This window comes from Eublepharis macularius, chromosome 1 (genome assembly GCF_028583425.1).
Source record: "Eublepharis macularius isolate TG4126 chromosome 1, MPM_Emac_v1.0, whole genome shotgun sequence".
Classification (NCBI taxonomy): Eukaryota; Metazoa; Chordata; class Lepidosauria; order Squamata; family Eublepharidae; genus Eublepharis; species Eublepharis macularius.
In genome coordinates this window covers 223,302,951-223,329,741 of record NC_072790.1, presented here as the reverse complement: position 1 = coordinate 223,329,741, position 26,791 = coordinate 223,302,951, and the positions used below count along the sequence as shown (strand labels likewise).

General features: G+C 47.3%; 2 protein-coding genes across 6 annotated transcripts in view; one reads left to right on the top strand and one right to left on the bottom strand.

Annotated features, from left to right (window-relative positions):
• Positions 1 to 610: 610 nt before the first annotated feature.
• On the bottom strand, positions 611 to 12,235 carry SLC35F6 (solute carrier family 35 member F6). Its single transcript, XM_054981169.1, has 6 exons — positions 12,094 to 12,235; positions 8,330 to 8,402; positions 7,034 to 7,205; positions 5,267 to 5,479; positions 3,446 to 3,556; positions 611 to 2,822 (listed from the first exon to the last, which is right to left on the bottom strand). The coding sequence occupies exons 1-6, from the start codon at positions 12,168 to 12,170 to the stop codon at positions 2,341 to 2,343; spliced, it is 1,128 nt and encodes a 375-aa protein (XP_054837144.1). The 5' UTR covers positions 12,171 to 12,235; the 3' UTR covers positions 611 to 2,340.
• A 9,796-nt stretch (positions 12,236 to 22,031) lies between these two features.
• LOC129335969 (nuclear GTPase SLIP-GC-like) overlaps positions 22,032 to 26,791 on the top strand; it is a 79,735-nt gene continuing 74,975 nt past the window's right edge. For 4 of the 5 annotated variants that reach the window (XR_008597647.1, XM_054988910.1, XM_054988891.1 and 1 more), the window contains exons 1-2: positions 22,281 to 22,356; positions 22,664 to 22,742. The gene's annotated coding sequence lies outside the window, so the exon portion shown is untranslated. Of the gene's footprint in view, positions 22,054 to 22,280; positions 22,357 to 22,663; positions 22,743 to 26,791 lie in introns of those variants that run through there. The other variant, XM_054988901.1, reaches the window with a different exon arrangement.

Sequence of the window (26,791 nt, the reverse complement as noted above, 5' to 3'; positions counted from 1 at the left end):
GAACGGTCTTCATACTTTTCTGAATCATATTGGAATTTTACGTAATTATGTATTCCCCTGTTACTTCTTGGTCCTTCGACCCTGCTGTTTACTATTTCCCCCTTTCAGAAGCTTGTTCTTTCATCCTTACAGAAACCAGACCCTAGTAATGCGGGGCAGAAATTTTTCTGATACTATGGAAAATTTTCTGCCCTACATATGTAAAGAGAGTCTGTTTACAGTTGTAAGGGCTGTTAGGCCACACAAACCAACCATGCTAGACAGGCTAAATGTGGGGTATTAGGCATGGACAAACTCCAGCACTTGTACATAGTCCGGGCTTGTTATTTGCCTTCTCATTATTCAATCCAGTTCAAAGTTTCCTGGGAAACCCACATCATAGCCAGTCCCCCAAACTGGCATCGCCTTACCTACCTCAAAAGCATTCTTCATAGTACAGTAGTCCACCCCTTCCCTCCCCACCTACTACTCAACTGCCCCTCTCCTGGATACCATCCAGACTTCTTACCAAGTTCCATAGAGAATTCAGCAGTGCTCTGTGGACAAATGCTTGCATTTAAAAGTTCACCCAAATACAGAAGGACGGACCTCCAATCAGGATGTGTTTATTGGTTATTTTTTGTAAAAAAAAATGCTTGTTAATATTCTAATGACAAGTGCCCATCCTTCCCCTCTGTGCCTTAACAGGATCAGCACACACACACACACAAAAAGCTTATCAAGGATAGAATTGCAGCTACTTCTATGGCTTCGTTCATCTTGGATACACTGGGGAAAAGTCAAGGGATTTACTCTGTAAAACTGAAACCTCCAATGGAAAGAAAGGATGCCCTCTTAGCATGCAAGAGCCAACAGCTTGCCAAGATTTCTCTCCTAACCCAGGGCTTGGTGCCTAAAGTGTATGTTAAGAGTGGGTCTGCCAGCAGAGGTAACACCACAATTTGTAGACGGATGATCAGGTGACAAGAATCAAAGTGGGGTTGAATTGTTCCACTATCGAAGGAATGTGATACAAGTTTCCTTCCCTCCTACTACGTTTTAGACATTTGGCAAAAATGGCTGCAAGAAATCATTGAAATGTTGCCTTTCAAGGGCTCAACCTGCACTCCAGCTTCTAAAGAACACTCCAGGACTCTTCCCACCTCAGCTTTTAACTTCCAGCTTTTCAAAACAAATAGAAAAAAAATTAAAGCGCAGGTGCCAGAACACTCTTAATTTCCTTGTAGTGGTCATGGTATTCTCTCCAGCCCCCACGACTGCAACTGGAAGACCCCTTGGGGTAAAAAGCCCCTAGTCACTGACTGCACAGGGCCACCAGCTGAAGCTCTTGTCACCCGGAATTCCCAAGGTGTGTTCCTGCGTGGCAAGAGAGAGTGGGACACGACTCTCAAATTGTACATGAGTATTCATTGTGTCATTGGTGTAAGTGTTGCATGGACCAGCAATTCATATGCTTCAAATTCAGACTCCGAATTATGACTTCATTTTAAGTCGGGTATCTGATCTGCCCAGCTGCCCCCTTCTGCATGAGAACTTGGAATTGTAGACCTAAAAGCCAGTTCTTGCTGCTCTTCTTCAGGAAGTTTCCACCAAGAGGACCAGACTGAGGAAGGAGCTTGCTGGTGAGCGAGGCTTAGAGAAAGCAGCAGGGCCAAGAAGTTACAACAGGGGTGTCTAGTCGACTTTGCTGCATCAGAGAGGAGTTTGGAAAAGATGACGCTGCAGAAGAGAGACCCTTTTTATGTGCTAATGCTTACATGAATACAACACGAGGCCCTCTTACCTCTCCTTCTGGGGAGATAACAGGAAGACAGATTTTGTTTGGCAAAAAAAAAAGGCAATCTTCCTGTTAAAGGATTATCAGAGTCTTCATGAAAACCTTTCCCATCACTGTCTGACGTTACATTAAGAGGGAAAAAAATACATAGGCCTATCAAAGAAATCAATCTGCACAAAACGAATGGACATCTGCCTAGCAGCCATGATACCCTGGGGGTGGTCTAGGGAGTTGGCAGAGGACACCACCTTAAGCCTTCCTAGAAACAACAAAAGGTAGGTCCTACCTACGTCTGGATTGTTCGGAAACAGAGGGCATTCACTGCCTTTGGTTGCTAAGGAAACCGCAAATCACATCGTTTGATTCCTCCCACCAGATTAAGCACAATAGCCAGACGGTGCAACAACACCCTCTAATTAAAGGTGAAATATAGCCCCAAAGCAAGGCATCTACAAATATGCCAAGTCAACCTTGTGACCATTTTGGAAATCCAAGCCTGTGTGGCCCAGCAATACTGACTAGTCCTTTTGACAGAAGTCCAGCACCTCAGGGTCCCATTGCTATCAACTGTCCCCATTAATGGAAGCCCCATCTGCAGCCAACAGGCTCTCTCTATCTGCATCTGTGCCTGGGGCATCTGCTGGTGCCCTCCACCAGGGCAGGCGGGCAAGGAGTGGCTGGTGGAGGCCATTGTAGAGGGCGGCACCAACAAGGAGGATGATGAACCCCAGGATCTGCAGTCCGTGGAAGGCTTCCCAGCCGACAGCCAGGCTGACTGCCCAAATGACCACCGTGCGCAAGCTGTCGAGCACCATGCGGGTGGTGGCGCTGATCTCCTTGGTGACGCTGATGCCGGCAAAGTTGAAAAAGGCGATGCTGCTGATGTTGCCCAGCAGAGCCACAACGATGAGCGGGAGGTGGCCGATCTGACAGAAGGCGTCAAGAGCGTCTTCCAGCACTCCGCGTGGGTTGCCACTGAAGCTGCCTCCTGGGATGTAGTACATGGGCACCAAGAGTAGGGAAAGGATAACGAAGCCGAAGAAGCCTGTGGGGAGGAAAGGGAGGAACTGGAGTTCAGGAAGAACCACGGCTTTGTCCACGCGAATGCCGGCAATTGTCTGAAAGTTTTCTAGCGGTCAACCAATTGATAGAATGCACAAACTTTTTAATAAATGTGAAACTTCAAAGAAGATGGTATTTTAAGGATGCTGGCAAAAAAGACATCCCCTTATAATAATAATAGCATTCGATTTATATAGGACAATGCCCGCTCAGAGCAGTTTACAAAGTGTGTTATTATTATCCTCACGACAATCACCCTGTGAGGTGGGGGAGGCTGGGAGAGCTCCAAGGAGCTGTGATTGACCCAAGGTCACCCAGCTGGCTTCAAGTGGAGGAGTGAGGAATCAAAGCCGGCTCTCTAGATTAGAGTCCCATTGCTCTTAACCACTACACCAAACTTGGCTCTCTTATAAACAAGACATAGAATGTATAGGTTAGCAAAAACAACAATCAGCCCCTCATTTCCACCCAAGCCACTGCTCTGGGAAGCAGAAGACATTAAAGCAAGATCTTCAAAGCCTCACTGTAGACCAAATAGCTAATAAACGATCAGAAAAAGATAGGGCCTGCTCCTTAGTTTTCTCTGGCATCCCTTCCTTGGCCTACCTTCAGTGCCAACAGCCCGCAGAGGGTGAACATCATGCTTGTAGACAAACTTTTCCTCCAGCACCATCTGGACGGCAACAATTATCTGAGCCAGGATGATGAGAAGGTCACCTGCAGGAAGGAGATAGTTTGGTCATTCCCAGGGGATCCATGGCTTGCTTGTTGGTAGTAGACATAACCTGGGCTTTTTTTCAGGGGGAACGTGGGGGAATGGAGTTCCGGAACCTCTTGAAAATGGTCACATGGCTGGTGGCCCCGCTCCCTGATCTCCAGACAGAGGGGAGTTGAGATTGCCCTCAGCGGCGTGGAGGGCAATCTCAACTCCCCTCTGTCTGGAGATCAGGGAGCAGGGCCACCAGCCATGTGAACATTTTCTCCGAGGGCAACCCACTGAGTTCCACCACCAGTTTTCCCAGAAAAAAAGCCCTGGATATAAGAAGAATGGAAGGCGGACAATTGCCCAAACTGACCATTGCTCTCGTACTGCCTAACACTGGAAGAAAACACAGATAAAATAGCTCCCCGTTCTTAGAGGCACAGCAATTCATTACACACGCCACAGAGAACTGGGCAGGAAGAGGAGACTTTTGGGAGAGAGGCTTTAGGGGTAAAAGCCCTCTGTGATTCAAAGGCAGTTCTAATGTCATGAGGGAAGTGAGCACACACTTGAATTTGCGATTACCCTGTTATTATCACTAATGGAGTTAGGGACTATAGACTTCACCACCATGTTGCCTTAAGTACTCTCTGTTGCTTTAAATATGTGCTCCTATGAGCTACCTGAGCTTCATGTTGTCTAATGTCAGCCCTAGAATTGCTTATGTTCTGTTTCAGCATTTCTTCAACTCTGCATTGGATTCTTACTAACGCTATGTCTTTGTAAATGTGTGTGTATTTACCCCATGGCATTGTTTATGGAAATGTCCTTGATACTGACTGTACTAATCTCACACTGTGTAATCCGCCTTGAGTCTCAGTGAGAAAGGCGGACTACAAATAAATAAATGACAAATAATATTTTCAGAGCAATCAGAAGTATTGCTCATAGCTCATGGTCCTCAGGTTTTGCTGAAGATGATCTTTCAGATGCCATCCATGTGCCACATCAGGATGTGAAGGGCATGTAAGGAGATCTTCTCAGCCATGGCGCCTAGGTTGTAGAACATCCATTGCTTGGAAGCCCTAAGGCAATATAGGTTTGGTTTTACCTAAATGTGGCTTTAGTGGACGACGCCTTTGTAACAACAACATAGAAAGAGTCTTGTTGGATGAGACCAGTGGTCCATCTAGTCCAGCATCCCGTCTCTTACAGCGGCCAATCAGCTACTATGGAGGACCAACAATGGGGCACAGAGGCCAAGTTCTTCCCCTCGCACCAGTATATTCAGAGATAGATTGTCTAAAAGTGGAGGCTCTCTGCAGCTGCCAGGGCTAATAACTTACTCTTCATGATTCTGTCCAATCCAACCAACAAAGTGGTATTAAAACTACATTATAAAATATGTGATTACATTCATTGACTGATTAGTGCATCATCTTTAGCCTTTGAATTGATACAGAACACCCCAAAAGCTGAATTAAGCCGACTGAAAACTGCATCTGCTTTATCTGAGATTTCAGAAACCAGGTAGGAAGAAGTTCTGAATTCTTCAACTGGAAACGGAAGTTGGGAGGAAGAGGGCAAGGGCAGCGCAGCCAGGAGCTTCCACTGGGAATGGCTTGCTAGAAGATGGAGACATAAATCCCCAAAAGAAGGCTGAGGAACCTGAGTCCAAAAAGGGAACACACATTACAGGACACAACCCTGCCCACACTAGGTACCTGTGATGACTTCACTCAGCTTGTGCGTATGGTCGTTGTTGTTCAGCAGGTCTGCCAGGCCAACCACCACCAGCCCAAGGATGGTTACCACGATGCCCAGCCACTGGCTCAGGGCCAGCTTCCGCCTGAGAAAGGCCACCGAGAGCAGCCCTGTGAAGATGATCACAGCCCCTCGGAGCATCTGGAAGCTGGAGGCACTGGTCATGTTCAGAGCTGGAAGTGGGGAAAAAAGAGAAGAAAAGAGCGGAGGAGGAATTGGTCCAGTGAAGAAGGAACATTTCCATCATACGCCACTCCTTGTCGAGAAAACGGTGCACGTGTGATTCTAGAAGGTGGAATATAGCCTCTGAAACAGACTCTTGAAAATCCGAACTCTTTTTTAAAATTAAATCTCATGCTGGGGGAACCATGAAAATCCTAGGATTTAGGGTGAGGGATGAGAGAGGTGGTAACAGGAGAGAGAATTTCCTGGGGGGTGGGTGGGGGGAATCCAATCTTTAACTACTGGAAAGTCAGCCCCAGCTCTGCATGGCTTCTAAGTGTTGAAAGCAAAAATTGCACAATAAGCCCACAAGCCCCCAGTGGGTTCCATTTGAATGCCTGCTACTTCATAAATTGCTATATAGCTTCTGGGAGCTCAGACAACTGATGGCTAAGACACTCTGGTGAACAAACTGATGTTTATGGTTTCCTATTACTAGTTCCCACTAAGGGCTCATTTAGAGCCAAGCAGAGATAATTTCTCAGTTTCCGTTATATATTAGATGACTGCTTTTGTGGAAACACTTGCTTGATTTTATCATGATTGATGTATATGCCACCCTTCATGCCAGGAGCACAGGGCAGCATCCATGGGAGCTAGCCCACTGCATCCTCAGAGCGTCCGTGGGAAGTGGATTTGGTGCCAAGTGTGTGACTGGCCCCAAAGCTCATGGCAAGTGGGGATTCAAACCCAGGTCTTCCCAGCTCAAGTGCAACATCAGTGACTCTACTATACAGCCTCATGGTTCGAAGAATGCAGCACCAAGACAACAGCAGTCACAATGGTATGCAAGCAGCAGCAAGGCCTGTTTTGTATTGGCTGCATAGAAAATTAAAACCCATGTCTGTTACTTTTGGTGTTATAGCTGTACTTTTGTAGGTGTGGGGCATTTAAGGAAGAGTTTTCTGATTTTGGTATGTTTTGTTTTACTGATAAACTGGAGCCCATTTTATTAATGTGCATTGGGAGTTTAGCTGTTCTATACAAGTTAATGTCTTGTAATGATCTATAACTAGATCAGTATTTATAGGTGACCACAGTGGTATTTATTTATTTGCTTCATTTTTACCCCATCTTTCTCACCAGCAGGGACAACTTCAGACATTGTTCTAGCCATAGATCACTACAAGAAATTAACTTCTATATAGCAGCTGGATTTACGGAACCTAAGCTTATAGTTAAACTTGGTAGTGATAGCCTAGTAACATACACCTGTCAGTGTGAGTGTGCCGTTGTGGAAGAGTGGTTAGAATGCCAGACTAGGACTTAGGAGACCTGGGTTTGAGCCCCCACTCAGCCACAAGGCTCACTGGGTAATGTTAGTTTAACCTACCTCACAAGCTTGTTGTGAGAATAAAATGAAATTAGGAAGAGCCAACAGTAGATGACAGGGCACATTTCTCCTCTTTAAAAAGAACGAACAGCGAGGGAGGAAGAAATGTATTCTTTACACCATCCCTCACACAAGTCTTCAATTTCTTCATAAGGACAACCCTCTCACTTACCCACATACATCAGGCTGGTCCCGGTCATGTCACAGAGTGCCGGGGGCAGGAAAAGCAGTGGGTTGAAGGGCTGAGGTGGCGCCATGGTGGGCTCTGGCCTTCGCCGGTCACTGCAGAGCAGGAGGTAGAAAGCAGCCAGGCAGGAGAACTCCCCCAGGAACATGCCCACTGCCTGGAATGCAAACAAAGCGGCTTGGGAATTTCTGGATCTCAAGAAGCAGTAAGACATGTGGGGCTGCACTTGGCCAGCCTTGCCACTTATAATCATCAAGAAGACTACGTCAGGGATTAGATCCAGAGGAGTTAGCCGTGTTAGTCTGTAGTAGAGAAATAGAAAAGAGTCCAGTAGCATCTTTAAGACTAACCAACTTTACTGTAGCATAAGCTTTCGAGAACCACAGTTGATGCATTTGACGAAGAGAACTGTGGTTCTTGAAAGCTTATGCTACAGTAAAGTTGGTTAGTCTTAAAAGGTGCTACTGGACTCTTTTCTATGTCAGGGATTATGAGTTATGTCTGGGCAAAAGCCACACGGGATGGTAGCTGCAGCGGGGAGCAGATCACAAGAGAGAAAGTAGAAAAGCTGGTAGGGGTTAACCCTCTTGCATTATTCCACAAGAACCCTCCCCAAAAAGATTTCTTGCCTGGTCACTGAGAGAAGAGGTCCAGCCCCCAAGCAGTCAAATTAACATGCCCCCTCCCCAAGGCACCAGATGCAGCTCCTGAGATTCACAGAAATCTCAGCTTCTTTATCTCAAAGCAGCATTTCCCAGGTTTCATGATCCATTTTGGGGTTGGAACGGACAGGTTGGGAAATCAGGTCGCAGGCCTGTGCATTTTATTGATTGCATGCATCTATGCATCCCACACATCCTCAGTCCATAATATCTAAACTAAGAAGTGCTGGGCCCAAGAGAGTATTTGGAGAGATCTGGCTGCTGATGCTCAGGGGCACCGTATCATTCCACATGTTCAAAGGCTGGGCTTAGCATCCAGCGTTGGCTCACTTCATTGAATTCTAACCTTTGCATCTCCAAATTCAGCAAACATTAATATAAAAGTAAGCACATCTGCATTCTTAATTTTGAGCACTAAGAGTGAGATTTGAGAGGCAGAGTCCGAAGAATCCTTACAGTGCAATCCTAATCAATGGGCTTAGAATGGAATAACTCTGTTTAGGATTGCACTGCCAGGGACAGGTGCCTAGGCACCAAAACGAGGAGCATGGGGGGTCTAGTGGTTACAGCGATGCAGATGCGGAGTGGTGTAATAGTGCCAGGATTCAGGGGCCCTCACCTGGAGGAAGGGATGCTCGAAGTTGTATGGTTCTGTGCTATTGCAGCCTGGGGCGCTCAGCTTGTCAGCCCACCTGCAAGAAAAGGACATTCCTTATATCTTGTAGTCCAACCCGCATGCACACACACATTGCAAGGACTGAACGTGGCAGCTCGCACAGGATCCAGCATCCAACCATATTTCTCCATTTTGTTTTAAAAATCCAAATCACTGACAGAAGTAGCCTAGAATAGCCCAATTGAAAAAATGAAAGCAGTGGTACATCATATTAACGCCCCCCTCCCCAGCTTCAGGGCTCTTTAAAAGTCTGAATGGAAAAATTCTGCATCTGGATAGAACAACAGGAGACCTCCCTGCTTGCAAACTGCCTTAATTCTGCTCATCCTTTCAATTAATGTTTCGTTTTGCAGCTTTCCAGTACAGACTTGCCCCCAAAGTTCAGCAGTAAATGCAGATACAAAGTCTACCAGCTGACATCACGCCAAGGCCCTCCTTGGTTCTTGTAACCAGAAACCTCAGTGTAACAAAGCAAAGTACAAGAGCTGCGTCTCCCATAGATCGGATGTTGGGACTGCCATTCATTTCTGCCAAAACTGACACATTCAGAGACAAAGCTTGCTGCTCTGTATAGCAAGATAGACAACAGGGACTGCTCACGTCATCTTGGCTGGGGGAAAAAGTGTAACTCTTGCCAATCCTGAATCTGTCAGATATTTCTGTCTACAGGAAAATATAGACAGAAGTGGGATGCAAGGTCTGAAAGGGTGATGGGTGAAATGTTAGACAGCCAGCATGGTGCAGTGGTTAGACTGTTGGACTAGGATCTCAGAGAACCAGGTTCAAATCCCCGCCCTGTGCTTGCTGGATGACCTTGGACCAGCCATATACTCTCCCAGCCTAACCTACTTCAGGGGTTGTTGTGAGGATAAAATAGAGGAGAGGAGAACAACGCAAGCTGCTTCGGGTCACTGTTGGAGACAAATACAGGGTAATAATTTATATAGTAAATAAATAAAAAAGCAACTTAAAGTATAATTCTAATAGCACTTTCCTGGGAATAAGCTCAACTGTGTAGAGGCTTAGGATTGCACTGTATGTTTCCTACTAAAATAAATGCATGTTGTAGAACTATTGAATCTTAATATTGGGCAGGACCAAAGGGATCCTCAAGGTCCAGTATCTGAGACAGAACACCATCACCTTAAAAGGCCTGCACAACTTTTAAGGAAGTGGCTCCCACAACTTCCCCAGGTTGCCAATCCAATACTTATTTACTTCATTTATAGCCCAAGTTTCTCCCCAATGGAGATCCAAGGTGGCTTACATCATTCTCCTTCCCTCCAGTTTATCCTCAGAACAACCCTGTGAAGTAGGCAAGGCTGAGAGAGAGAGTGGCTGGTCCAAGGTCACCCAGCAAGCTTTCATGGCAGAGCAGGAATTCGAACCTGGGTCTCCTAGATTTTAGTCTAGCTCTCAGACCACTGCACCACACTGAAATGGTTATAATAAAAAAATAGCAACAGCAAGCAATAGGGAGTATTGTAGAATAGTATCAGCAGAAAAGATAGGTCTCTGCTCCAAGGAGCTTACAGTCTGAATTCTAACTGTGGTCAAGAAAAGATGGGAAGGGAGTCATGGAGCAGTCAAGAGCAAGAAGAGATGGATGCACGTGCAGTTTACGAGAGCTCATTTTCACTGTGGATGAAGGTTAAACCAAGAGAAGAGGACTCAGATGGACAGATGTAGTCTAGCTATGTAGATGTTCTAGGTATATGGAGAACAAGGAGAGAATCGAACACTATCATTTAAGCTAGTAAGAGTCCTAGTTTTATCAGCCTAGATCTCACAAAGAGCAGATTAATCAGGAAGGTGGGGGCTTACATGACTGAATGCCTCTACATACTAAGTTCCCTGCCCATAGAATATTAGAAAGCAGAGAGAAGAGTTCCTTGTGTACACAGGGAACTTCGTTATATAGCAGGAACATTTAGACATGCAGACCTCCCCTTCATGCAGTCTGAAGTGGTACTACAGCCTAGACACAGGTGGGCCATGGTTAGTGACAGACTTTTAAACGTTTTGATAGGGCTGATTGATCTCTCATACTCACGTGGTTGTGATACAGCTACACAAAGTACACTTTGGGACACAAAGAAGGCAAAAGGTTTTAGAAGATAGCTCTGTTAGCTTCTTTTAAACCAAACCAGCAGAATTTCAGGGCACAGCTGACCTTATCTGAAATGCCACTGACAAAGCAGTTGTCAGGCTATTTGCTTAGTCAGCCCTGGATTTTGCAAGAAGAAGCCAAGAGGAAAATAAGTTTACTCAGAGTTTTGTCTGAAGGAGTGTGAAGAGAGACTGCCCCAAAGTTCAAAAGCTTCATTTTTGCACCTTTGCACCCACTTTTCACAGGCATCAGACACACATGTGGATAGGAGGAACAAAAGTAGAAATCGCAGGAGAAGGCATTTAAGAAATAGCAGCCCCATTCCCTAATCTTTGGAGCCTTTCATATATACTATTTGCATTCTTTTGAGCACCTATACAACAATAAGGCCCAGAAACTTGGGTTTAGTTTGTGAACATTAACCATCTTCAGGGATTATACACTCCACCCAAAATGCTATGCAGAAATGAGAAGAGTTTTTAAAAGAGTGTTCTCTAAACTAGGGAGGCACTGCTTTGTTTAGAGGGCCTATAAAACAATTAGTCAAAACCAGAAAACTACAGGACTACCACACACCCTCAGCACCAAGAAGCATGCAAAGCCAGCCCTGACTCTCACTAAATATAGTCATAGGTAATGACCTAGAAAAAATGAAAAACAAGAGAAACAGTCCCTGTGCAAGCCATTTTTCATCTATGTCCTAACTATAAGGAGGTATCCTGAAGTGCATCATTCTACTATAGAGGGCTGTACAAGATACATCATTAAATACAGTTATGAGAAGCTGGATGTGTATTAATGCTCTTTGTTAGATAAATGCACTCCCTCTCTGCTCTTCTGTATTTCTGGAAATACTTTGCTAAGCTAGTCCACCAAGACCCTTCTAGAATCTAGTGACTGAATACAATAGTGAGGAAAATAGCCATTAAAGGCAGTCCACAGGATTGTTGGCCTTTCAGGCCCTATCCAAAGATTGCCACTCAGCAGCTGCTCCCATATTTGCTAAAGACTCTGTGCACAAATTGGCAGAGCAAACAAGGAAAGAGAGAATCCCAAGCAACAGAAATCAAATGAAGACGGAAACGATTTCCTAAATCCTCAAGCAATGCTGGAGGATGAGATGCCGCCCCCACTTTCCTCCAGGCCTAATGCTTCCTCTCCACCCCAAGAGCAAATGAATGGGAAGAAAACAAGGTGGAAGAAATAGGTATTGCTAGCAGCAATTTTTCCTCCCCTCTCTGTGTACACCCACACATTTGGGTGAGTGCTTGATCCTAGCTCATCAAAGCAGAGGTCACACTAAAGCTGTTAGTTTTTAGAGTTACATCCACGGTAAGATTCTCGGTTGTAATTATTACAATAGATACATGCCTGTATGCATTCCGGCACCTCCCAGTGCCAAATACTAGGAAATTGCTTTGCAACAACTCCCAGTCACATGACCCTTCTCACGCCCTCCTCCGTCTTTGCCAGCTTGTATCCTATTTTATACCCTCCCTTTCAGGGCTCTACTGCCAGACAGCAGGGAGGACTTTCCTATTACAGCTGCCCCCCACCCTGGAAGGAGCAAGGCAAGCTCTCTCCCTTCTCGACTTACTTAGCAGAAAGGGTGTTGATGGACCCTGTGATGAGCATCAAGCTAGCCAGAAAGAACTGGTACTTGGTCCAGGCCATGCTTGCCGCTCCTGCCTAAGCCCAGTTCTGTTCAACGCGCAGCACCCGGCTCAGCCGCTACTCACTACTACGTTTCCTCCTAGGCAAGAAGGAAGACGTGGTCACATGACCACCGCCGGTCAGCTGATCGCAGGCGAGGGCACCCAAATCTGCCTCTCTGCCTGGGAAAGCTGTTGAAAGGGGCGCGTGATTTTTGGTTTGGCAGGTCACGTTTGAAAAAGATGCCTCTTTGCAAGATGGTTGTGCAAATCCAGACCAAATTAGGATTTCCTTCTTGCTGTACGCAGAGGCACAGTGCTGTAACGCCTGCATAACGGCAGGCAGAAATTCAACCTGTGCGGCCTTCTTTCTGTTCTTGCATCTTTATGCGGGCGATTTATGTTTGCTGTGCAGCATCTGGGTGTCATTGGGTCTTAGAAAGTTGTCGCTTATAGACTGGGTTGTTTTTGTTGCTGGCCAGCTCGGCCACAGTTCAGATAGGAAGAAGCCTTTTGCTGTTAATATGGATATATATTAGTATAGTTTGCTAAATGAGCAGGAAAAGAAAGATCACTTGCTGAACACACTAAAGAGTCCAAAGGCTGTTAAGGAGTGAAGAAAGGGAAGAATGGCTGATTGAGTTGACAAATTTCATGGGCTCAAGAAAATTACAAGTTTTTAAAGATGGTTTTTATTAGCAGTGTGCAAGGTTTTGAGTTATACAGAAATCTTTCACCATCACTTAAAAGCAAAGTATAAAATTGGGAGGGGAAGAGGTCTATTTAAGACATTTCTGTGCCACCTTTCCACCTAAATGAGGGTCTCTAAGATGATAAGCATTAAAACATTTCAATGTTCAAACAGCATTTAAAATAAAGAATACATAAAATAAACAAATAAAACATATAAATGGACTAATACACATAACGACACAATAAGAGAAGAGGGCCAATAGCAGTTACTGGAGGTATGCCAAATGAAACAGTCTTCGTCTGTTGGTGAAAGACAATTATAGAGAGATACAGATGAATCTTGCTGGGGAGTTAGTTCCAAAGTTTTGGTATCATGACTGAGAAGGCCCTTTCTCAGGACCCAGAGGAGTTAGCTGTGTTAGTCTGTAGTAGCAAAATCGAAAAGTCCAGTAGCACCTTTAAGACTAACCAACTTTACTTTAGCATACGCTTTCGAGAATCACAGTTCTCTTTGTCAGATGCATGGAGGGTAAGAAGAAACTGGTCAGATATATAGGTGGAGAGGGGAGTGGGGAGTAGATGCATTTGTATTTGTGCCAGTTTCTCAGGATGTCACCCATCTAGCCTCAAGTATGTGTGATATTAGAAAGGAATAAGCGGTATGCCCTGTGTAGGGCTTAATTTGTGCCAGGGATCAGCCTCTATTTTCACTTTCAGGTCTCAACTCTGGACTTTAGGAAGTAAGAACAGTCAGTATGCTCTGAAGCAGATGTATTCCCCTCACAACTGGCCAGCTATAAAGAGATCTCACATAGCAAAGGCCCTAGACCTCACCCTTTCCAGCAGCACCACCCCCAACCCCGATGGAACAACTTCCCCCAGGGCGGCCTGCCTGACCCTTCCGCTCCCACCAGCAGCACCCTCGGGGCAAGGCTTTTTGCTCGGAGTGCATTCCAGTGACCCTCCCACCGATCCTGGATCAGACGAGCTGGTGGCCCCCTGTCTCCCCCCAATGGATGTTTCACTGGCCACGGACGGAGACCACAGGCTCGGGTGGTGCCTACTCATGGCCTTCAATGTCAGGTGCTTCGGGTCATTGCCCCTGCGTACCAGGCCATCACACACACAGCACTGCACCACACGGGAGTCTGTTGGAAGGGCCCAAAAGTGCCTCCATACATTGAGGTTGAACCGTGGCCCACTAATGGTTCCAGGGGAGGGAGAACGAAGTGTTACTGGCTGTGCCACGGAGCTGGCAATGGAAGATGTAGTGATGGGTGGACTGCAGGCAGGGACAGCACCAGTAGTTTAGGATGGGGACGGGCTGGATGTTTCCTCGAACCCCAACCATTCCTCAAAGGATCCCTCAGCCTCCTCCTCATCAAACATTTTCAAGAGTTCCTCTTCCACTGGCGGCAAGAGCAGTCTGGCCTCCTCCACAGCCGCAACAGGTGATGTTTTGGGAGCAGGAGTCTCTGCTGCTCCAGAGCCCTGCACAGCACTGCTTCCCACGGTGCAACTGGGACAATCTCTGCACTTCCCCATATGACCACTCTTGGCCCCCACCCGAAGCCTCATAGTGCCAGCAAACAAGAATTGAAGAGAGAAAAGGAGATGACACTGTGAGCCCTCAGCCGAGGTGCCCACTGAGCGTGGCCCCAGGGCCTGGCAGCAGCCCTGGCACCAGAGGGAGGGAGGGACTAGAGCCCTAGCTCACCACTCCCACAGACCTGACCCGATAAGGCACTAATAATACTATGTGAGCCCTCAGCCAAGGTGCCCACTGAGCGTGGCCCCAGGGCCTGGCAGCAGCCCTGGAACCAGAGGGAGGGAGGGACTAGAGCCCTAGCTCACCACTCCCACAGACATGACCAGATCAGGCACTAATAATACTGTGAGCCCTCAGCCGAGGTGCCCATTGAGCGTGGCCCCAGGGCCTGGCAGCAGCCCTGGAACCAGAGGGAGGGAGGGACTAGAGCCCTAGCTCACCACTCCCACAGACCTGACCCAATAAGGCACTAATAATACTATGTGAGCCCTCAGCCAAGGTGCCCACTGAGCGTGGCCCCAGGGCCTGGCAGCAGCCCTGGAACCAGAGGGAGGGAGGGACTAGAGCCCTAGCTCACCACTCCCACAGACCTGACCCAATAAGGCACTAATAATACTATGTGAGCCCTCAGCCGAGGTGCCCACTGAGCGTGGCCCCAGGGCCTGGCAGCAGCCCTGGCACCAGAGGGAGGGAGGCACTAGAGCCCTAGCCCACCACTCCCACAGACCTAACCAAATCAGGCACTAATAATACTGTGAGCCCTCAGCTGAGCTGCTCACTGAGCTTAGCCCCAAAGCCAGGAAGCAGCCCTGGAACCAGAGGAGATAGATGCCTATTCCAAAAATCCAAGATCAATTCTACTCTCTCTGTCTCTCTCCCCAAAGGCTAGCAAGTAGCTAGCAACAGCTCTGTCACACTCCACTGCTCACTGAAAGTGAAAGCCAGCCTGGGAGCCCAGTGCTTTTTATAAGCTGAGGTCCTATAGAGCAACACAGGAGGTCTGTGGTTGGCCGTAAGAGCTGCCTATCAGGGTTTGCAGGGATGAGATTGGAGTGCCCATGGCTACAGAACACCCCCTCCCCCCTTCCCCCAGGTGTCTTCTCCCATGTAACCACTTGTAACCACTTTGCAGCTCCACTGTTGGAAGGAAGACCTGCTGATCAAGGTAAGCTGGGCTTCAATTCGGCTTTCCAGGGCTACAGAAGGAGTGCAGACAGAGTTCAGGCATTCCCCTGGCTCCATTTCCAAGGGAATTGATTGATGGCTCCTGACTGTCTGGCTTCACAAACTGCGGACACACGCAACTAACTGGGCTTCTTACAAACACTGGTTCGTTGGCCATGGACCCTCACGAACTGCCGAATTGTGAACAGATGATCTGGCGGTTCATGGGTTTTTTTGCGTTCGTAATGCAGTTCGTGCCCATGTCTAATCTTGACCCTTGGCTTCTGTTTTTTTTTTTCTAGAAATTGAAAACTTTGACCACAGTTAAGCTTGGAAGAACAGGAAAAAGAATCTTGGGAAGTCTCAGTGCCTTTTCCCATCTCTACTGCCCCCCTCTCAACATCTTACTTTACAGTCATTCAGATATTTACCCAGCTGCCTGTGGCGCATAAGAATTTTCTCTAGGTGTCTAGTCTAGGAAGTCTGTTTCTTTTTTCCCTTCCCAAAATGAGATTCCACAAATCACATAGCTTTCTATGTGCAGGCAGACAGGCTAGTAAAATAGCGTGTATAGCTTTTGTGGCTGTATTGGTAAGGCTGTTAGATTGCATTGTTTGTTGGGTTTTAATTATTGTAAACTGCTTTGGGAGACAACTTTGGCTGAACAGAGGAGTATTCCAGCAAGAGAGGGACGCCCATCCTGGGGTATATTTGTACGGGGCAAGGTTCTGACACCCCCCTCAGGAAACTTCTCCAGTCTCTGTGCCCCAGCTCTGGGACACAAGGACAATTTTCCTATCCCAGGAGGGGTCAGAACACCATCTCTTAGCTCAGCATGCATTTGAAAGGCAGTGCTGTGCCTGTGACCCCCCATTAAGGAGCAGAAATTTCTCCTTCCATCCCAGGAGGTTTCATTACAGTTGCAATTCCCAGGAATCAGTGTCCAGTTCTGGAAAAGTGTCAGACTGCCACCTCTCAGCTATTCTAACATCCCTTCCTCAAACTCCTCCATGGCAAGCCAGGGGTAGTGCATTCCAGTGGCAAGGGTAGATCCTGGGTGAGTGGCAGCAGAGAAACTGTGTGCCTGCTGTGCTGTGGTCTACCCAAAATCTTTCATGCAAGGTGGATGGCAGAGCGAACATCTCTACAGCCTATCTTTCATCCGTGCAAGGCATGGGTTGGGGGACAGCAAAGGAAGATGCTCATCCACAGACCTTATGGTGTGCAACTGTAATAGGAACATGTTTTAGAAATAATCCTCTTATTTAAAAAGTAATATTAATATGACTCATTTATACTATTCTATAGTAATGGGCTTCTCAAAATAGAGTAATGTTCCATCAGCATTTCCTCACTAAAACATTTACTGATTAAATAATCACAACTTGGTTTAAGAAAAAGATTCCCCCCCCTTTTCTACCCAGAATCTTAAAAAGAGGTTCTCTCATTTTTTTTCCCTTTGTTCTGCTATCTAGCAACTTCATTGGTTTTGTTAGTTAACAATTGGTGCCACACGATCACTAATTGGCAAAAGGAAGCCAAGTCACAGATACAGCATTCAGTGTTTGCTTTGCACAGGTACACCCACAGCCTGCAGCTGCATTGCTCTACATCTTAAGAGCAACCCCACCTGTATTTTGGATGGATACATGGCTGTCAACACAGTATTTCCTTCTACATTGTATGCTTTTGAACCCAGCAGTGCTTATCTATACATACTGTGGTGAAATCCAAAGTTGGATGAAGGGAATGTTTATAGGTGTTATGTGAATGTCAGGTCATTCACTGATATGCCGGTGTCTAGACCCCAGGCCCCCTTCTCCTGTTCCTGGGCGCTTCCAATGACCCCTAGGAGCTTCCAAGGGTTCTGGATGTCTATTTGTTTGAGGCTTTCTAACCTCTGAGTTCATCCTGACTGTGTGTACGTAACCTACATAATTCAAGGAGCACTATCAGACAAATATATTATTGTTTTATTTTTATTTAAAGAACAGAGATTTCATATCTATGACTGTGATCCCACCTTGTAACACTTAGAATCATAGAATGATAGGATTGGAAGGGACCTCTAGGGTCATCTAGTCCACCCCCTGCACAATGTAGGAAATTCACAACTACCTCCTCCCCCCGCGACTGCCCCAGTGACTCTTATTCCATGCCCAGATGTCAAAACACCATCAGGATCCCTAGCCAAATTGGCCTAGGGAAAATTGCTACCTGAATCTATGAAAATAATAATGAACCAACTTGAAAAGACATCTTATTTGGAACAATAATAAAGGATATATAACAACAATCGCATAACAATTCAGGCCTGTTGTATTTGAGCAGACCCAGTTCTCAGTCTTTCTGATTTCTGTCTTGCCAGTCCCTTGAAGGTGCACCAACTTATAGCTGTGCTCTGCGCTGAGATGTCTTCTGTTCTTTTCAGGAGTTTCTAAAATATTAATATAAGATATTCATAGAAAGGAGCGCTTCTGAGGTGAGAGTGCTACTCCCTCCAGCTTCAGGCCTCTCCAATGCGTCAGGGAAAATTGCACCTTTTTTTTCTTTATAAGGAATACTGCAACTCTTTAACGCCCTCTAGTGGACTAAGGGTTACATGAATACTTCAGCAAGTAACTCTGGACACAGGCAGGTAAAATACACTGTAGTTTATTAAAGATAGATTTCAGGAGCGCATGCTCTTCAGATAGGCATTGAGGCAAGCATAAAAACAAATAAAAGCGTGTCTATTTTAAATGCGCTTAACAAACTAAAATACTGCAAGCTGGCTATCCAGCAATCTCTGAGTTGGCTTCATGGCTGACGGTTCTTACCAGAGCTTTTGCAACAGAGTCCAACCCATGCCATATAGTTCTTGTCATGCTGGAAAGCAGGACATATGGAGGCAAAGGCTGTTTCCACACAGATTGAATAATGCACTTTCAATACACTTTAGAAATCCTTTGGAAGTGGATTTTTTGTTTTACATTCGAAAATACAGTTCTAAATGATCACTAAAGAGCATTGAAAGTGCATTATCCCACGTGTGTGGAAGCAGCCAAAGTCTCTCACATGCCACTAGACAGATACTAACTACAGAAGTTCCACATTACAATCAAACAGCCATTTCAGGCCTGAGTTATGTCAGACCACCAGTTAGGGTTACCAGGTCCCCTCAACCTCCAGGCAGGAAGTGGAAGACTGGGCACTCACATGCCCCGTGCCTGCGCAATGACATCACTTCCAGGAGGTGATGTCATTGTGCAGCCGCAGGGCGTGTGTGTGCTTCTCAGCAGGCTGATTTTGGCCACAAACAGGTCAAAACAGTCCTGTTTGGTTTGGGCCTGCTGCAAAGTGCAGGAGCGCTCTTGGGGTGACGCGATGACATCACTCCTCGGAGTGTCATCGTTGTGCCACCCCAGGAGTGCACCTGGGAGGCCCATTCCCATGTCTTCCTCCTCTGCCAGCCAAGTAAGTGGAGATGGGGGTACAGATGCCAGGTCCCCCCACTCCTCAGGCAGGAGGCTTCATGCCTGGCACCTACCTTTTCTTCTCCTCAGGGAGAAGAGGAGTAATTCTGCATAGGAATGCACTGTTATTTTTATTTGATCTTCTATATTTTATCCTCAAAACAACTGTGTGAAATAAGTTAGGATGGAACCGTGTGAATGGCAAAAGTCACCCAGCGAGCTTCCACGGCAGTGAGGATTTTAATCTGGATCTCACAGATCCTAATCTGACACTCTTATGGGTATCAAACTGAGGTGAGAATTTCTGCCTGGACCCGATCCCACAGGCAGAACTGGTCCTTGCTCGGGGGTCAGCCTGTACTAAAGGCATGTAATGAATGCAAACTAGCTGTTCTCTCCCTAGCACTGACCTAAAGTATTTGCTAGGAGTGATGTACTCAGCACAGCAAAGAGATCTTAACCAAAACTGGAAGCTTTATTAAAAGGCAAAAGAGAATAACAAGGTAGTGGTGGGGCAAGGCACCAGTCCTGGGCCTGTCCCACCAGGCATTAGATACTCGAAGGATAGATACAGATACACAAGCATGCAAGATACAATAAACTACAAGACAGAGATACTACAATGTCCTTTCCTCCAATCAATCAAGAGCTCTTGTGACAACCCCCCCCCCCCCGTTGCAAGCCTCAGGACCTTGCAGGTCTATGCATCCTGGCAAGAGGAAGGTACCCAATGCTCTGTGCTGCCCTCTTTTATAGGCAACATTCAAAGGAATGCCTAGTTTGACCACCTCATCACTAGCGTCAAACATTGTTCCTCAGACGTAGTTCTGATTTGGAGATGTTGGAAGGCCATCGATCAGGACATTCCCTTCTTGGAGATGGACAGCTAACTTGATATACGTTCTAGTTAAAATTATAAGTTACAAAAGGAATTTTCACACTTTGCCAGCCCCCAACTTGGGTCACTTTGTTCTTCCTGGAGACAGCAACAACTCCGGTGTTTATCTGTCCTGTTCTGTTACAATTTACACGCAAAGGCCAAAGGGGTCATTTGCCAATTAGTAGCTATTCTATGGCTTTATCTGGTTGCTGTCACAAAGGGTGGATTCTTCTGCCAGCTGTCAAGAAACAAAACTTAAGTTTGTGAGAGGGCCTTTGGAAGATTTCTGGCCAAGCTGATGCTGGTTCCCTGGGCCAGGTCCGTCCCAATTCTAAAATTCTGCCCACACAAACATATGGTCCACAGGCCAGATCCCTCCTCTCAAGGGCTTTTATCTGGCCCATGAGCAACTGGAGAAAAATGACCACATGCTCCTTTCAAAGCGCTGCTGAATGAAAGGAGGATGTGGGTGGGGGGGAATGGCTGACTGGAGGAAGCGCTTGGGCAAGGAAGCATGTTGGGAACTCTCTGAGCAGGGGAAGCTCCTGCCCCTCAGCAGCTGCTACTAGGCCCTGCTAAGCAGCCCTGGGGAGTGAACCTGAGCACATGGCCAGCCAGGTGCACCCTTTGACCGCAAACTGCTGCTTGGCTCCTCTGCCCTCTCCTTTGCTCGCTTCCTTGACAGAAGTGTGCCTGGCCCAGTCAAAAAGCAGCACCAGGAAGCCCAAGCTGGAGCACTGTGGGCATGATGCGTCGCTTCCCCACTGGGCTCCTTCCATAGATCTCAGGCAGAAACCAGGCAGCTACAGGTATGAATGGCCCAGAGCAGAGAAGGTAGTCTTCCTGGTGGCCATCACATGACACAAACTGTATGTAAGGAGAGCATCATGGGCTTATGTAAAGTGCACGGAGTCCTTCAGAACCACAGACTCCCCGTTTATCTCCTTCAGTCCATCGCCCATGGAGACTAAGGTATCCAAGTCTACCATCATGACGTGGATCAAAGCCTGTATCTTCTCAGCCTTAGGTCCAACACTTACCACGAGTGTCACAGAGCATTCCACCAGGGCAGCAGCTGCCGCCTCAGCAGCCTTTCCTACTAAAGTTCCCATCTGCACGGCAGCAACCTGGACATCAGCCTATACCTTTGTCAGACGCTACAAAATGAACACTTACAGGTCTGTGGATGCAGCCTTCGGCAGGCGAGTTCCCCAGCAAGAGGTCCTCTCCATACTTCCTCCTGCACTCAGCTGCCCACCTGATATGACACAGCTTTTCAACATTCCATCTCAGGATACCTTCCTCCACTGATGGAGAATGAATCATTGGATCTACTGTGAGTTTCTTCTCATTAGCAGACTGGAAGATACCCCTTCCCTCTAGTAGGGAAGGAGGGGTTCTGGGAGAGGAACTACAAAATCATTCAAGGGAGGAGGGTTTCTCAAAATCACTAGAGACTCCATCTCTAAGTTTGGCAAGCATGAACAAGGGCTTTCCCCTTAACTGGAAGTGGAAACAGTGTCTTGCCTGTGGAGCTGGGGGGAGGTAACCCATGAGAAAAAAAAAACCATGGTAGGTCCGGGGGTTAAATTCTATTATTAGAATTCCACTTCCAGATGGCTTCCTCTGGTGATCGGAGTGTTTTAGGTCACTGGGACACTGGGACAAAGCATGCTGATTTCTGCAAACTATTTCTTTCTCTGTGGCAATCGCACTGTTTTATCCCATTCCAGATAAAAACTTCTCTCTGTCCCGATTCAAGCTGCCTAAATTGTCCGTAATGCTAGAATACTTTACTGGTGTGATTTTTGGTTAATCGCCCACAACGTTACACCAGGCGGCTTAAATAAATCTTTGCAAGGTATTCATTGTCACTGTTAAAGGTGCTAAAGTTAAAAGAACATCCCTCATTAAATTGACCAATTTTAATATTTTAAATGCAAGGCTTTTTGATTTTAGAATTAATTTTACTGCTCATATTCTAGCCTTGTAGATTACTCAGACTCTGCAGTCAGAAACTGCAGAAGTGAATTCCTGGAAATGAGACTGACAGAGGAATCGAAAGTTAAATACAGGAATAGGATTTTTAAAATGTGTGCGCGCACGCGCGTGTGTATGTAGAAGGCAAGTCAGATTTTGTTTTGCTTAAAGAAATCTTTGCAAGGTATTAGTTGTCACTGTTAAAGAAGCTGAAGTTGGAAGTTGGAAGAATATCCATCATTAAACTGACATACCATTGACCAATTTTAATAATTTTAGATTTAAGTTAAGTGTTCATATTCTAGCTCTTGTTGATTGCTAGGTTCAGAAATTGCAGAGGAGAATTACCGGAAATAAGACAGATAGAGGAACTGAAAGTTAAAAACAGGAAGAGGTTTGTTTAGAATGTGAATGTGTTTTTGTGTGGAGGGGGAGCGAGTCCGATTTTGCTTTGCTTTTTAAAACTTGGTCAGAGTCTGTTGAAGATGTAAGTTGTCTTTTTAGATTTTTTTTTGAACTTTATAAGAACAGTGTAAGGTAGCATTTTTAAAGATGAGTAACCATAACAGAAGAGCAAGATTTGGGTCCAGTAACACCTTAAAAAGCAACTAAATTTCCAGGGTACGAGCTTTCAAGAGTCGAAGCTCAGAGAGAAAGCTCGTACCCTGGAAATCTATTTTGTCTTTAAAGTACTGCTGGACCTGAATCTTACTGTTAGTACTTTTTTTGTAATTAGAACTCTTAAGAGGGTGAAATGTATATACCAACATCAGCTTTTGTTCTGTTTTTTGGAGATCTTAAGGAACAGCCTCCAAGTCAACTGAGGGTTCAGAGAGCCTCAAAAATTGAAAGGTCTTCTCCATTTTTTGCTAGGTAAGCAATTATTTTAAAGCTATTATTGTAATTGTTTGGTTTGGAGCATTCTCTAGTTTGTGATGTTTATCTAGTTTCTAGTATCCATTTTCCGGACACAATTCACAGTGCTGGTTCTTAGTGTTAAGGCCTTAAATGGCATGGGATTACGGTACTTGAACTACTTCCTCTCCCTGGTGGATGGTGACCAGAGAGGGCTATTGCAGAAGTGGCACCTTGCCAGTGAAATGACCTTCCCCTTGAAGCTCAGTTGGCAGCTACACTGGTTTGTTTTAGGTGCCAGGCTGAAATATTTCTGTTTACCCAGGCTTTTAAATTAATTTTTTTTAAAAAATTATACCCTGTTTTTAGCCTGTTTAAGACCCATGTTCTGCTGCTCTATGTTTTTTATTTTATGCTCTGCAGTGTTTTTGGTTGCTGGGTTCATCAGAACTTGCACATTGTTCTCTAACGTGTGTTCAACAGAATAGATCTCAAAATGTTCTTCTGTTGCATACCCTGGATCTCATACTCCTTGCTGCCTCTAATCCTCCTTCATATGACAACATCCATGTCTATTTTTTCTGGACTTCCCATTGGACTATTCCTAGAATTCTGATTTGGATTCCTGCTGGATTCGCATCAAGCCTCGTACCTCCTGGTTTGTCTGGCTCTATCTGTGGGCATAGCGATCATGGGATCTCTCCCTGCCCTGACACCCTTTTCAACACAGTACACTTAATTCCCAGGGTGGAGAGACTTGTGTGCAATAATAGCTCATCCTTGATGTAGAGACAATTAACCATGTCTCTTCAGTTAACCATGTTTCTCTTCTGGATCTTCAGTTGCCACTCCTGAAAAAGGGGTGTCACGGGCTGGGCCAGCCCAAGCAGGGTGGTTCAAGTCCAAACCTTAAGGCCAAAGTCAAAGGGGAGTTCCAAGAGCAAAAGCCAAGTCAAACCGGTGGTCAGAGCACGAGATAAAGCCAGGAGTGAGTCCAGAGTCCAAAAGCAAGGTCAGGCACAGTCCAAGGTCAGTCACCGATAGTGTCAGGTCTAAAAGCAGGCACGGGCAAGGTTCACGAAACACGGAGTGGTTGCAGGCAGTAGACATGTTGCTTCCATGCCCAGCAGTTCCTCCAGACTGGCTCTGATAGCCAGGCGTGGTTTTCAGCCAGCTGCTGGGGCTCTATCCTGTCACTACTCATTATCACTCTCCAGCAGCTGGCGTTGGCTTAAGAGGCGAGCACTGCGCCGTCTCTCCTGCAGTTCCAGTCTCTGGCGCTGCCTGCGGCGTTCCTTGGGCGTGGGTGAACCTGGGGGGGTGGAGGCTGTTGGCTGCGCTGCACCTGTAGAAGTCCCTGGCTGAGCTTCCCCTGTGGTGTAGGGGCTAGAGGGTGCTGGTGTCTCAGCTGCTGGCTGCAAGCTCTGATCAGCCAGCAGCTGTTGCTCCTGATTGCTGGCTTCTGCTGAATCAGGGCTAGGGCTGGCTACACAGGGCTCCTCTTCTCCTGAGGAGTCCTGGCTGGCTACACGAGGCTCCTCTCCTCCAGAGGAGACCTCACTCTCAGACTGGGCCATGACACCATCCCCCCTCCCAAGGCCCCCCCTCCTCTGTGGCCCGGGCAGCCCCGGTTTCTGAGGATAGGCCCGATGGAATTGTCGGACTAGGCGGGGGGCATGGATGTTCACGGCAGGCTCCCATGAGCGGTCTTCCGGCCCATACTCCTTCCAGTCCACCAAGTACTGTACTTGCCCCCGCCGGCGACCTGAGTCTAGGATCTGGGCAACCTCATATTCTTCTTGCCCCTCGATGGTAATCGGAGGCAGAGGGGGCGGTGGCCCGGGATGGTGCGGGTCTGGGGGTGAAGCCGGGACTAGAAGGGACCGGTGAAACACAGGATGGATCGGGAGGATCCATCTAGCTTTTTGGAGGGCCGTTGGCTGCAGATATGGCGGGTGGATAACCAGACCCGATCACCCACAGACAAGGGAACACCAGGATGCCGTTTCCGATCCGCAGCCTCCTTGTAGCTTCCCTTGGCAAGCTGGAGTTGTTCCTGCAACAGCTCATGCATGGATTGGAGTTCCTGGAGGCGATCATCAGCAGCTGGGATTCCCAACAAGGGTGCCGTGCTAGGGAAGAAACGAGGGTGGTGGCCATAGTTTGCCATGAAGGGGGTCTGCTGGGTGGAGGAGTGCACTGCATTGTTATATGCGAACTCGGCCAAAGGCAGTAGAGCTAGCCAGTCATCCTGTTGATAGTTTGTGTAGCATCTCAGATATTGCTCCAGAGTTGCATTGGTGCGCTCTGTCTGCCTGTCAGATTGGGGGTGGTGTGCTGAGGATAAGTGGACTTGGGTGCCAAGAAGGGAGTGCAGGGCCTGCCAGAACCGAGAGGTGAATTGAACTCCCCGATCAGAAATTATATGATCCGGACGCCCATGGAGTCGAAAGACGTGCTGAAGGTACAGGTGTGCCGTTTCCTGGGCAGTGGGGGGTCCAGAACAGGGAACGAAGTGGGTCATCTTTGTGAACAGGTCCACCACCACTAGGATGCAGGTGTGGCCTTTGGAGCAGGGCAGGTCTGTAATGAAATCCATGGAAATAGTCCTCCATGGCCCAGTGGGTGTGGGGAGTGGATGCAGGAGACCAGAAGGTTTGCCGGGGACGTCTTTGGCCCGTCTACACGTTTCACAGGCTGCCACATACCGGGCCACATCCGATTGCACCCGGGGCCACCAGAAGTCACGGGTCAAGAGATGAGTTGTCTTGTGGCGGCCGAAGTACCCGGCAGGTCTAGAATCGTGGACCAGCTGCAGTACCTTTGTTCGTAGAGAGCCTGGGGGTACATAAATCCGGCTTCGGTGGGTCAGTAGCCCCTCTTCCTCTGCAAATCCCTCTGCCTGGGGATGGGGAGATCCCCGGACGTTCTGGAGGTACTTCTGGGCAACAGGGTCCAGCAGCTGTTGAGTCTGTATCTCCTCCACCAGCCCCGGAGGGGATTGCGTGGCGGCAAAAGTTTCTGGAGCCAGGATGGTCATTGGAGGTTGTTCCAGGTCGGGGGATGTGTTGTACTCTGGCTTTCGGGACAGAGCATCGGCCTTCTTATTCTGGGAGCTGGGAACATAGGTGATCCTGAAATCAAAACGGGAAAAGAACAACGACCAGCGGATCTGTCTCTGGTTGAGACGGCGGGCAATTTGGAGGTGTTCGAGGTTCCGGTGGTCAGTGAGCACTTGGACTGGGTACCGAGCCCCCTCCAGATGATGCCGCCAAACCTCAAAGGCTGCCTTTATTGCCAGCAGCTCCCGCTCCCAGATGGTGTAGTTCCTTTCAGCGGGGGTCAGCTGGCGAGAGTAGTAGGCACAAGGCTGTGGAGAGCTAGAGGGGGTTGCCCGTTGTGAGAGCACCGCTCCAATGGCGGTGCTGGAGACATCTGCTTCGACTAGAAAGGGTAGCTGGGGATCCGGGTATCGAAGGACTGGTTGCGTGACGAAGTGTGTCTTCAGGGTCAGGAATGCCTCGCTGGCTTCTGGTGTCCAACGGAAAGGTTCTCGAGGCCGGAGAAGTCGAGTGAGAGGGACGGCTATGGATGCAAACTGGGGGATGAATTGCCGGTAGTAATTGGCAAACCCCAGAATTCGCTGCACATCCCTCCGAGAACGGGGGGCTTGCCAAGTCTGTACAGCCTCAACTTTAGCTGGGTCCATTTGGATTCCGTGGGGTGATAGCACACGGCCAAGGAATTCCACGGTAGGCCGGTGGAATGCACACGTTTCCAGTTTGGCGAATAGGCCATGCTGCCGGAGTCTTTGCAGCACCGTCCACACGTGCCGAGTATGTTGCGACGCATCACGTGAATAGATTAATATGTCATCCAGGTAAACAATGACAAACTGATCCAGGATATCTCGAAAGATGTCGTTCATCAGTCTCTGGAACACAGCTGGCGCGTTAGTCAGGCGAAAGGGCATTACCCGGTACTCGTATTGTCCATATCTGGTACTGAAGGCGGTCTTCCATTCATCGCCTTCTCGGATACGCACCAGGTTGTAGGCTCCCCGAAGA